Below are 11,978 nucleotides of genomic sequence, written 5' to 3'. Positions count from 1 at the left end.
CCCTTCTCCCCGTTCCCCCCGGGGCTGCCCGCCCTCCAGGCGTTTTCCCCCGGTTACCTGCCCGCCCTGCCTTTCTGCCCTCCTGCCGCTGCTTAAAGGACGGGTTTTGCAATGTCAGGGCAGCTTTTCTTTCAATCCGAAATTTTGGCTGCGCATCTGGTGACTGCTGGCTGCAAGCTGTAATTCTCTAAATATATATATATATTTCTCCTCTTTTTAATTTTTTTTTTTTTTATTTTGCATTTGCAGACAGGGAAACCAAAGAAAACGGCTCCTCGTCCTCTCGTTTCGGGATTTGATTTGCATCATCTCTCTGAGCCCATTTAAAACAAAAAAAAAAAAAGAAGAAAAGGCAAAGCAAACCCCCACAAAACATGTTGTGCGGAAGGACTTCCACTCCCTGGCTGTGCTATTAACGTTAGCAATCAGGAAGAGCCTTTGGGGGCTGCAGGATCTCGCTAGGCTGATGCTGCTGCTAAAGGTTTTGGTGCAGGGAGACAAAACTGCTGCCTCTTCCATCCACTGATCTCTTCACATCTGCATTTTGCTGCTGCTGTGCTCCAAGCTCACACCCTCTCTCCATGGACTGATTATTTTTTTATTTTTACATATTTTTTTTTCCCCCCCTTTTTTTTTTTTGCGGGGTGGGAGGGGGGAGGACGAGCGGAAAATCAAGGCATCGCATTGAGAGGAGCCAAATTGCATTTCTGTCTCGTGTTCTGGGGGAATCTGTTTGGAGGTTAATCTTTTTGGAAAAGAAAACATGACGTCGCCAGCAAAATTCAAAAAGGATAAGGAGATCATAGCTGAATATGACACTCAAGTTAAAGGTAGGAATGGTTTTCTTTTCCTCCCTTTCCCTGCTGCAGTCCTGACTTGCAATTGTAGGAGTTTGCAGTAGATGTTTGGGTGGGGAAGGGGGAAATCATTTGCAGATTGCTTGGAATTTGCAGGGCTTTTTCATAATACAATGCTGGATCGGGTTTGCAGTGCTTTTTCTCCCTCCCGTGGGGCAGGTTCCTACTACAGTATTGCTGTTTTAAGGTGTCACGGGAAGGGCTTTTTTTATGGAATATAACGAATCTTTTGAGTTCTGAGAGATCCATATTTTTGTGTCTGCCGTTCTAAAATATGGCTTTGCATTTGAAATACGAGAGCCGGTTAATTGCTTTTTAATCCCTCTCCTATCAGGGGAATCTTTTAAAAATCTGTGTTATGTCAGAAGAGCATATTTCCACTGGTAGTACTGGGGACCGTGCTGAGGGTCCCTGGAAAGCTGTTTGTGCTAGAAACTTCCATTATTCAGGATTTTGCTCTTGGTGGGTCCATGATGTTACTGCCTGCTTTTTCTTACTGTGCTCTTGAGTGTAACACCTTAAGGTTGCAGAGTGTGTGTGTAATATACACACACACATATATAAATGTATACATATATAAATGAATAGAACTAATGCATCAGTGTTATCCTCATCATCGTGAGGAAGGCAATAAAGAGTCATGGGCATATTTGCAATGGTCGTGCAAGTCTTCTGCAGAATTCAGTTGGCTGGGTTTCAGGCTATCATGTGCCCTAGGTAAAAAAAAAAAAAAAGAAAAGGGGGTGGGAATGGTGAAATGTCTACTTAGCTTCTTATTTTTGTAAAGTTTTCAAGATAAGGCTTATTTGAAACAATAATGATGGCTCGTGTATGGCTTGATGTATCGCTGTTAGGAAGTTATGAGATTTAGTGATTTATCTAATCGGTTCAAACTTGCTTGGTATGCTCCTAGCGTGCAGGAAAGATGGCCTTCGGGCAGGGCTTGATTGAGTTAAATCAATGCGATTTAAAAAATGTGATTTAAATCTGAGTAGGAAACCTAGATTAAAACTGACAATTAAAATATTGGTTTGCAAATATGTATTTAGTTATTTTTCCTACTGGGGGGGCTGCTCGCTGGATGCAAATCATTACAATATGTTGTCCTACAAGCAGCATGTCCTACACTGACCCTACTAGAAGCAGTTTTGACATTTATGTTAAAAATGTTTATCTGAGCAGATATAAAGCTGGGTGGGAGGTTTTTCATTTATTTTTTTTAAATTTTGGGTTCTTAAAGTTAGAAATGGAGAAGAGCATGTTTCTTTTTTACTAGTTTAGTTTCTATTCCTGTTTTCTAGCTGTCTTTGTTGGAAATGGGAATTGAAGTCAGTGTAAAATTAGAGGCTTGTATGTTCTTTCATTATTTACCCCATCAAGATGCGCGGGATGGATACAACTTTGTAGTCACAATATTTGTGAATTGGGAGTGATAACAGGAAACAAAGCTTTAGAATTTAGTAGAGCATCTTCTCACCGCTCCGTTCTTTCATGCAGTAGAAAAGAAAATAAATCTTTCCCTTCCTTTTCAAAAACCAGAGCAAGAAGGGATGAGGAGAAAGGGAAGGAGCCTGTCCTGGGTGCAGAGACTGTGGCTGCCAAAACTCAGGTCCCCCCTGAAGGTTCTTCTGCAGAGACCTGTCAGTTCAGTCAGGAAATGTGGTCCTGAAAGTGAAGGGTTGTGGTGGTGTACAGATTTCTTTTTTTTTTTTTTTTGCTTTATAAAATGTTCCTCTCTTAAATATGTGAGGTTAAGAAGAGCGGAACTCTGTCAATGGATCACGAGGAGCTGGGAGAAGGGGGTTTCCTTCCTGAATTAGTGGTGAGGGCAGCTATGAGTTTGTCTTGAGATACTCATCCCTCCCAGCTCTGCTCTCCCTGTACCAGTGACTCCAGACCTGGTTAATGGGAGGTGGTGATCCATCCCCTGCTCTTCCCTGGAGAGGGAGGTGTCAATGGGCCAAACAGCTCAAAAATACCCCTGACAGAACGGTAACGATCCTCTCCCCCATCACCTCATTTGTTTCAAAGCACCCAGGGAGCTGCCCTTCTCCACCTGACCTCAACCCTTCATGAGCTGCTTTGACAATGGGGCTCATCATCCTTCTGCTTTGAGGTATCAAGTTTGGGGGGAGACCATGAAGTTATAAGCTCTTCTTAAATTTTTGCAAACTTGCTGTGCATCTCCTAGGTCCCTTGGTTCTGAGCTGGGTAGTGATTTGGCTCCGTAGGAGATCTCCAGAGCGGTGAGACCTCTCTCCTCTCTAGTTCCAGAGATGTGCTGGTCTCTCTGCCCTGGTGGGAAGATGAGATGATGCTGAAGACACGCTTAAATCCAAAGGCGTGGTGCTGCTGTAGTCATTAAATGTACCAGTACATAAAAATGTTGGTGTTTTGATTGAATTCTGACTTTAGCTGTGGGAACGGCGTGGAACTGGGGTTAACTCTGATTCTGGAGTGTTGGGTCTCCCTTCTCTTCTGTTGTGATGCTGTGAAGGAGTTGCTGTGGGAGTGAGATGAATCAGGTGTTGGTGCGCTACAGAAATTACAAGGTACTGTCTGTTTCTCAGATAAGAAACAGATTTTTTTTTTATTTTTTTTTACTGGCATTTAGGAACCTACTGTGTCTTTTTCTGCCCTCCATTCTGGCTGCGCATTGGAAACTGTGTTTAGAGGCTTCATTTAAAACCACTAATCCGCAAACATGTGCTTAAGCACTTTAAATTATTAGTAATAGAATGATTGAGCTTTGTTTAAAAATTTAATAGTCTTAACTCGTTAATCAAAAAACTATTTAAAGAATAGTTTGGTTGTGGGTAATAGATCATTGTCATGCAAAAGTTTTGGTTTGCTGTTGCTGAATGAATGGTGATTTTTCTTGTAAAAGGTGTGCAGGGGCGACAGGGTGTTGATGAGTGGAACTGTTGGTATTTGTTGTTTCCTTCCAAGAGCTGGTTCTTTGGTTCTTTGCTTCTCTTGGGTTGGAGTTAGCTCTTCCCATGGTTTGTGCATGTAGCTGAGGGTGGAGGAGATCAGTGTGAGGATGGAATGAATTGGTGAAGGCTGTTTACCTCTTACACATCAAACTTACTCTGCAGTGGTCGGGGACATGGAGGGGGAGATGTTTCTGCCTTAATTACTTGTGCAGCGTGGCTGAGGACGTGCTTTGGAGGCTGTAGGTGCTGGTGCAGTGCATCCATCCTGGGAGGCTGCTGGAACCAAACTGGGAACAGCTTGGAGTTACTTGGTCTGACCTTATGGGTGACCACCAGAGACTGGGCTGGGTGACCTCCTGAGCTCCCTCCCAACCTCAATTGTTCAATCATCCCATGATCTTTGCTATCTGGAGGTTCAATTACAAACTCTCTACTGCAGAGGTGGATTAACCTGCTGAGATGTCCAGGCAGGGTGACTTTCCCCAACAACTGCATTGACCTTGAGTCTTCTGCCTTTAGATGACGTGGGCACGGTCTGCGTTGCTTTGGTTGTGTTTGGCCGTGCCATCTGGACTTGAACGTTCCCCGCTGTTGGCGAGGAGCAGAGAGGGTGCTGGTGTTGGTGGGCTCTTCTTGGTGAGGGAGCTCTTCTCCTTGAGGGAACTCGGACCCGGCTGCGTGTCCTGCGGTGGAAATTCTCCTGCCAAGATGACACGGGGTCGGCAGGGGAGGGAAGCGCTGCTTTGATACGTTTCTGTACCATGTGCTCACCAAGATGATGAGTTCTGTGAAGCTGGAAAGTGAGATTCTGCGGTCTCCATATGGAGCCTTTGATATCTCGAGCTCATCCCCTTGTCTGGATTGTCTCTCCCAATTCCTTTGTGCAAGTTGCGGTAAAGCAGAGATAATTAATTTATGCTGTGCAGTGTGTTCCATGTGAGATTTGGATGCTGCCTATCTGTGCCCGACCAAGGACTGTCAGATTGTTTTTTGGTTTAATGTATTAAATTGGAGTGTACATTTGCTGAGGAAAGAAAAGCCAGTGATTTATCTCTTAATTCTTATTTTCTTTCTCCTCAAGTCCCACGAGAGCCTTATATTTAATTAGTTTCTATAAAGCTTCAGTAAATAGCTTCATGGTTTGGGCTGCAGAAATTTAATACGGAATTTTTTTTACGCAGCGAGGGTTCGTAAGCCACTGCTGTCCTTGAGCAGAACTGCAAAGGTTAAAATGCATCTCTTGCAGATCTTGCAGCACGGTCCAAAAAGCGCCAGGAATATGAAAAATAGATGAGGTATTTCAGAGCAGGAACAAGCACAGCACAGAGGTGGCTGCGTGGTTATTTAGCTGAGTGTGTCTTGAATTAAGAGAAGATGCCTGATGAGAAGAACTTCAGGGTTCAGGCTGCTATAACGGCTAAAAGTTTCTTTGTAATCTCCCCAAAATTGCTGATAAATTTCAGACAAGTCTGTTTTTCTCCTCTGGGCTCAACGGCTGATAGTTAATTTGATCTGATTGTGATCTTTTTGCCTTCAGTGCTGCTAAAAATGCCTTAAATCCAAGTATGAATTTAATTGTGTGCTATGTTTGAGCACCTTGAGTGATGGTCAGAAGCTTTTAACGCTGGTAAACTCTTTTTTTCTAGGAGAAAGACTGCAGAAGTCACTGTGACTGGGGCAGCAGCCGCAATTTTGGGGGTAGGGAGTGTGATGGTTTTGGTGGTGATAGGAAAGAAAACTGGCATTTCTCTCAACTGTTGAAAGTTTCCATGTTAACGCTGTATCTGCAGCTCTTGCCTAGAAAGCAGGAAGTTGTAGAACTATCGATTTTTACATCAATGAATTGAAATAGCTGTGATTTATGTTGCTAAATCTGTGCACCTGGGGATAGTCACTACTGTTGACATTACATATGTGTGATGGTTTCTCTTTAGTGTATGTCTCTGTTCGGTCCCCGCACGATACTGCTCTGTTTGCAGACCCCAGCCCCATGGATTTGGGGGGGCTTTGGGGAGTCACCGCTCAGCTCTTGGCCGTTTCTTTGGCAGCACCTATTTAATACACCATGTAAACAGACTTTTCGGCCGCGCACCCTGATGTGGTGGAGAGGAATAGTTTTGAATTGTGAGATTTGAGTTTGTATATATTGGATTACGATTTACATTGAAAATGTAAAACTACCTTTTAAGGGGTTTTTACAGTTAATCATTGCTCTGTGCGTGTAAGTGATTCCATTTGTTTGCAACAATGACTTGCTCCAAACTCCGGCGATGGAATTGCTGGAGGATCATCTGGTTTTCTGCAGTTCTTGATAGTGTTAATCCCTGGAGTTTTGGAGCTGGATTGGGCCAACGAAGCAGCCTCTGCCAGAAAGGGGGAAGGGGCTGTTGGGAGGCTGGTTTGATGTTACAGCAACAGTTTGTGTTTCTTTTTGTCTCGTGTGCAGTTCCTACTAATGGATTATTAACGAGGATGGGAAGAGGTGAAAGAATGTGGAGTCTTCCTTCTTTCCTCTCCATCTCCGAAAATCCCTCTGTTGTAGAGTCATCACGTATTGCAAGGCCGGAGACCAAAGCTGACCAAGAGACCTCCGTCCACTTAAGTGTTGTAGTTTCTGCCAAAAGCAGCAGGAATTGCCAGTGTAACTCCAGTAGGGTTTCTATAAAAAGTTTCCTGGTGATGGCCAGTTTTCCCTGACTCCCAGCAAAGGGAGCCCCCACGGCATTTTCCCTTAGCTCTGAGTGATTTCCTTTCGGGGTAAGGGCACACATCACTATCTTCCTTTTTCTGTTAGTTAAAAGGCTTGGCTTTTTTGTTGTTGTTGTTTTTAATGCTTACTAATTTTTGCCCATTTTGGGAATTTACTTGGAAGACCCAGTTTGCCTGGTCAACTTTTACAGCTGTCTTTATGAAGAGTGAAAAATCTAAACCCTTGTTGAGATGGAAAGTATGTTTAAACACATGTTCTTTTGGATAGCTTTTGCTATGCCATGCACAGTTGATATTCATTACTTATGACTTTATTTAGTTCATTTTTGTATGACTTTTGCAGATTTCATGCTTTCTTTTTGAGAATTTCTACAACATCATGGGAGTTGGCAACGTTTTGTAGGCAGTGGGAGCAGATGCAGGGTTATGGTTTGATTTGCTGAGGGATAAAAAAGGATGGGAGAAAACGGGAAGCGAGGTCTTGACTTTACTGTAATTCCTTCATTAGGGATTGTTCTTCATTTCTACTTTCCCTTTCTCCTTTTCTTCCGAAAGAGCAATATTACAAAAGACAAAACAGGACCTTCTTTTTGGGAAATCTGTAGCTAGTGGTCAGCAAAACTCTTGATGTGAGTGTTTAAATTCCAAAGAGATGTGTGGATATAAAATAACTGTGTCCAGGAAGCTCAGCTGGTATTTTTTTCCAAGTAGATGCTGCAAATGGATTTGAACCATTTAAAATATCAATTTTTTTGCTATCAAAGTAACTATTTACTGTCGTTAAATTCTAAAGCTTCTTACCCAGTCAGTTTGCTTTCGCATGATATGGTGAGAGTTAATCATTGCTTGGAAAAAAATTAAGGGGCTGGGAATTTAGAAAGAAAAAAGCAAACCCAACACAAAACATAATCACTTCCTCTGCGATTCTGAATGGAAAAGGATCATGTTAAAGGAGCTGGTGTTATCTGGGAGCGCTGCTGGGGCTCCGGAGCAGCCTGGGCACGGTGCTGGGATGGCAGCGTGTGGCCCAGGGACGAGGCAGGGACGTGGCAAGGATGCTCCGGTGGCAGGACCGAGCCTGGTATTTGCTGTTTGTTATCCACACAAGGCAGCAGAAATGGGAGCAAGGATAAATGTAAATGTGAGCTGTGCCAGGGTGTCAAGCTCAGCTGGTAGCCCTGGCACAGCCCTGGGGTTTCATCTGGCGTGACCCTTCTGTATGCCACAGTGTGTGGCATGGGCAGGTGCGGAAATCACAGAATCATCTAGGTTGGAAGGGACCTTAAAGATCATCTTGTCCAACCATCAACCTAACTTTGACAAAAATAGACACCCACACAACAAACAAGGAGCATCATCACTAAACCATATCTCCCAGCACTACATCAACCCATCTTTTGAACACCTCCAGGGATGGGGCCTCAACCCCCTCCCTGGGCAGCCCAGTCCAATGGCTGATAACCCTTTCAGTGAAAAAATTTTTCCTAATATCCAGCCTGAACCTCCCCTGGCGCAACTTGAGGCCATTTCCTCTGGTCCTGTCACCTGTGACTTGGGAGAAGAGACCGACCCCCATCTCTCTACACCCTCCTTTCAGGGAGTTGTAGAGAGCAATAAGGTCTCCCCTCAGCCTCCTCTTCTCCAGGCTGAACACCCCCAGTTCCCTCAGCCTCTCCTCATAAGACTTATTCTCCAGACCCCTCACCAGCTTTGTCGCCCTTCTCTGGACCTGCTCCAGCACCTCAATGTCTTTTTTATGGTAGGGGGCCCAAAACTGGACACAGTACTCAAGGTACTGAAAATCTGCAAGCAGCAAATTCTCAAAACATCCATAGGGTTCCCCCTCTCTCCTCTAATGATTCCATTTTCTCCAGCACTTTCTCTCAAGGTGTTGCTAAATGTGGTCTAAAAATTCTTAGGCCTGAAGCGTTGTCAGCGTGCCGCAGAAACAACTTTTGCTTCACGTTTATTTCTGTGAAATCGGCTGAATTAGGCCGGGGGAGCTGCCTCATCCTGTGGCACAGAAGCAGCTCCCGGCTTTTTGACTCTTGAGAAGGAGCCAAATAAACAGATTAACTCTAAACCAAGAGTGGATTTTAATCTACAGTCATGAAGTGCTGCAGTGGGGGGTGATTTGGTCAGTCCTACTAATTTTGAAGTTGGGTTTGGTTTTATTTTTTGTTGTGTGTGTTTGTTTTTTTTTTTTTAATTGTAGGACTTTCCAGGAAGAGCCTTTTGGCTTCACTTCTTTTAATTAGGGAAGGGATTTTTGGTTTGCTTTTGTACCGCTGTCATTGGACAATGGTTTTCATGCGGAGAGCGAGCCATGGAGCTCTGCGATTTATGGATGGGGAGGGCTTGCAAATTGAATCTGCTTAAAATAACATCAGTTGTTGCCTGGGAATTAGTCCCTGGCTCTGGCTCTGGACGGCTCCTCAGTCCCACTGCAGGGATGTGCCCCGATGGTCCCACGAGGAAGGGGCGTCTGTTCCCGACAGACCCGGAGCTGCCAGAATTGCTGAACTGCTCACTCTGAACAAGTGAATCGATTGTTTTCTCACCAAGGATCCTAAACCTCAGTCCATCAAAACACTGCTCTGTCACTGGCGGGTTTTCATAAGCAAACTGTACAGGGTAATGAATGTGTTTTTCTTGCTGTAGCTTTTATTTGCTACCTGAAAAGGGAGGGGGAGCACAAACTAGGGCTTATTCTACAAATGGGATTATTTAGAAAGATATTTTTCTGTTGTCTTTGGTGTTCAGGCTCTGCAGGGCATGCCCGTGGCACGAGGGAGGGCTGAGAAGCTGCATTTGTTCGGCTGCAGGTCACATCATTATTGATCCCTACAGTAAAGGAGAATCCAGGGCTTTAAGCTATTGTAATAACATGGGAAGAGGGTTGTTTCCCCCCCCAACCTTGCATTTGCAGCTTGAGAGTTGTAATGATGGATGGGATGCCGTTCTGTGTCTCATTTCTCACCCTCCCAATTTCCCATCCATCCTGTTCCACCACTTCCAGGAGCAGTGAGGACGGGGCTGCAGATAAGGTGGTGAATGCCCATGTTTTAATCATTCCATGTTGTTCAGAGCGTGTCTGGATATTGCACTGATAGAACAGGATCCTGGCTGCTGCTGCTGGAGGCTTAGGGGGGAGAAGCCTTAAGGGGAAACCCACTTTGTGGCAGCACGTCCTTCCCAGCAATTGGTCCTTGGTGCTTTAGTGAGCTGATGGAAATAAGGTAGGGGTTGTCATTTAATTGATCCCCTCATTCCCCTTCTCATCAGGGAGGGAGTGATCCACGCAGGGCAGGAGGAAACCAAATCGATGGACAATTTCAAGGAGCTTTGTGGTCCATGACATGTTAGTATGATTATGCCTTTATCTGGGGAATATTTAAGATGCCTGTTGGATGAGGTTTAAATACAGGGGGAGAAATTACTCTTGGGTCTTTGAGGATGCTCCTACTCATTAGCACTTAATTTGCAAAGTTGGGTGTTATGGGAAATTCCACAAAATCCTTTTCTTTCCGCAGGTTAATGCTGGGGCAGGGCTTCTGCTATTCCACTGCTAAGAGTGCCTGGTGTCCCAAACACAGTTTCTGTGATGTTCTTGCTTTTGTGGGGGAAAAAACGCAAAGAGGAGTTATTCTCATGTTTCAATAGCACTGTTTGTTATTAAAGTATGAAGAAATTTTCATAGGGACAGGATTATGGGTCCAAGGAACTTCTGCTCAGCTACCAGATGAGTTGCCCACCTTGGTCCATACCATGGCAGCCACGGGCTGATGGTGGCTGTTGGACGCTCACTGGGGAATGACAATTCTCCTTCCTCCAGCTCAGTTCATCTGGGCAGAGCTGTCTTGAAGTGTTTTACTTGGAAATCACAACTGTGAGGAGTTCACTTCTTCTCAAGCTGACAGTGGTACTGTGAATGACCATCCAGGCAGCGTTGATCACTGACCAGTAATGAACCTTTCCAGAAAACTGGTGCTTTTCCACCTCCTTGGAAACCCACAGCAGCATCGTGTGCCTTTAAAGCAGCGTTTGGAGTTGCTGCACAAAGGCTTTCCTGACTGGAACATTTGGCAAATCCACTGACAGGGTTCTTTGATTTATTTTATTTATTTGTCATCAGTAGATGTCAGTTCAGTTCTATGGACCATCAAGCAGGTATATCTCGGGTGTGTTTTGAAGAGTCTTGTCTGATGAACATGAAGTGCTTTGAAAGCTCAGAAACATGTAAATAAGAAGAAGCCATTATTACTGTAGGGGGAAAAAAAAAGAAGAAAGTTTCTATTTTTGTTAATATGTGTGGTGGATGTATTAATGAATGATAATGACAAACCATAGCATATGAAGTGTTTTATGGACTGTAGAAGTACAGAGCTCTGAGCAAGCCCGGGGAGGTTTTTCCCCAGTGTTCGATAACCAGTTACTCAGAAATTTAATAAATTAATATCTCTGTGAAGTGGTTTTGGAAAGGGGCCTGGTTTTGCTTTGGTCTCTTTAATGAAAGTAACTCTTCCTCACTTCTCTGTGTTCTCCCTGTCTGTTGAAGGAGGAAGCCTGCTTCTTCCCATTTAGCCTTCTTTTATTAAAAAAAAAAAAGAGGGTAAACCACCAGTATTTCTCCCACATAGTGGCTGCTTGTACCCGTCTGGGTCCCAGCTCCACGGGGCGGATTCCAGCGCCGCAGAAAGATGCTGAAATATGAACAAAAGCCTCTGCCAGTAAATGAGTTAAAAGTGTGCAGCTGGGAGAGGGAGGGGGAAAGGGTTTCTGTGCTGCACGGAGGGAGGAACAAATGCAACACTACAAAGGTCACAGGATACAGTAATGATGTTTGGATGGAAACTTAACTTGCTATGAATGAAATTGCGCTCTTGTGTGTTCCCCCTGGAGCAAATTGTCTAAAAACTCTTGATACTTTTTGTTCTGTTTCTTTTCTTTTTTTTTTTTTCTTTTCTTTTTTTGGCTCCTCTGAGCTTCCATGAGTTGTACTTTAGAAATTAAAAAAAGGAAAAAGTGGCCAGACAGCACCCACCCACAGGGTAGGAGAGGCTTAAATACACTAATCTCTATTGGGTTAATTGGAGCTCTGACATGATTAGTTTCTGGTTAATCTAGTACAACTGTTTGCCAGTCAAAGTTTTGTCTATGCTAAACAAATGTGTAAGGTTTCTTAGCAGGGAACTTACTATGTTACCAACGATGCCAGTTTTGCTGTCCAGGGCTGTTGGATAAACTCAGAACTTGGGCTGAGCACCCCTTGGAGCAGACTCTTGGACCCCTTGAGTGTTGATTTGATTTCCTGTGTGGTGTAAAGTCTCGTTACTGATGGCTAAATTGCCTTTTCTCCCTCCATGTGCTTTTATCCCCTCCAGATTGTCTGCATTTTCTCTGAGGTTGGTTTGATCTTTTATAAATCCATATGTTGTTGTTACCTTCCATTATATGATTAATTTCTGCCTGTAAT

The 11,978-nt window shown here is 44.1% G+C and overlaps 1 protein-coding gene across 1 annotated transcript in view; it reads left to right on the top strand.

The window, feature by feature from the left end:
- The window catches only part of SRGAP2 (SLIT-ROBO Rho GTPase activating protein 2), a 121,964-nt gene that overhangs the window by 316 nt on the left and 109,670 nt on the right, over positions 1-11,978 (top strand). Inside the window, exon 2 of the mRNA XM_014955456.1 lies at positions 250-830. Coding sequence (XP_014810942.1) covers positions 764-830 — 67 coding nt within the window. The 5' untranslated portion in view covers positions 250-763. The remainder of the gene's footprint in view (positions 1-249; positions 831-11,978) is intronic.

The sequence above is a fragment of the Calidris pugnax genome, unplaced genomic scaffold (assembly GCF_001431845.1).
Source record: "Calidris pugnax isolate Ruff unplaced genomic scaffold, ASM143184v1 scaffold215, whole genome shotgun sequence".
Taxonomy (NCBI): domain Eukaryota; kingdom Metazoa; phylum Chordata; class Aves; order Charadriiformes; family Scolopacidae; genus Calidris; species Calidris pugnax.
This window is presented reverse-complemented; position numbering and strand designations above follow the sequence as displayed.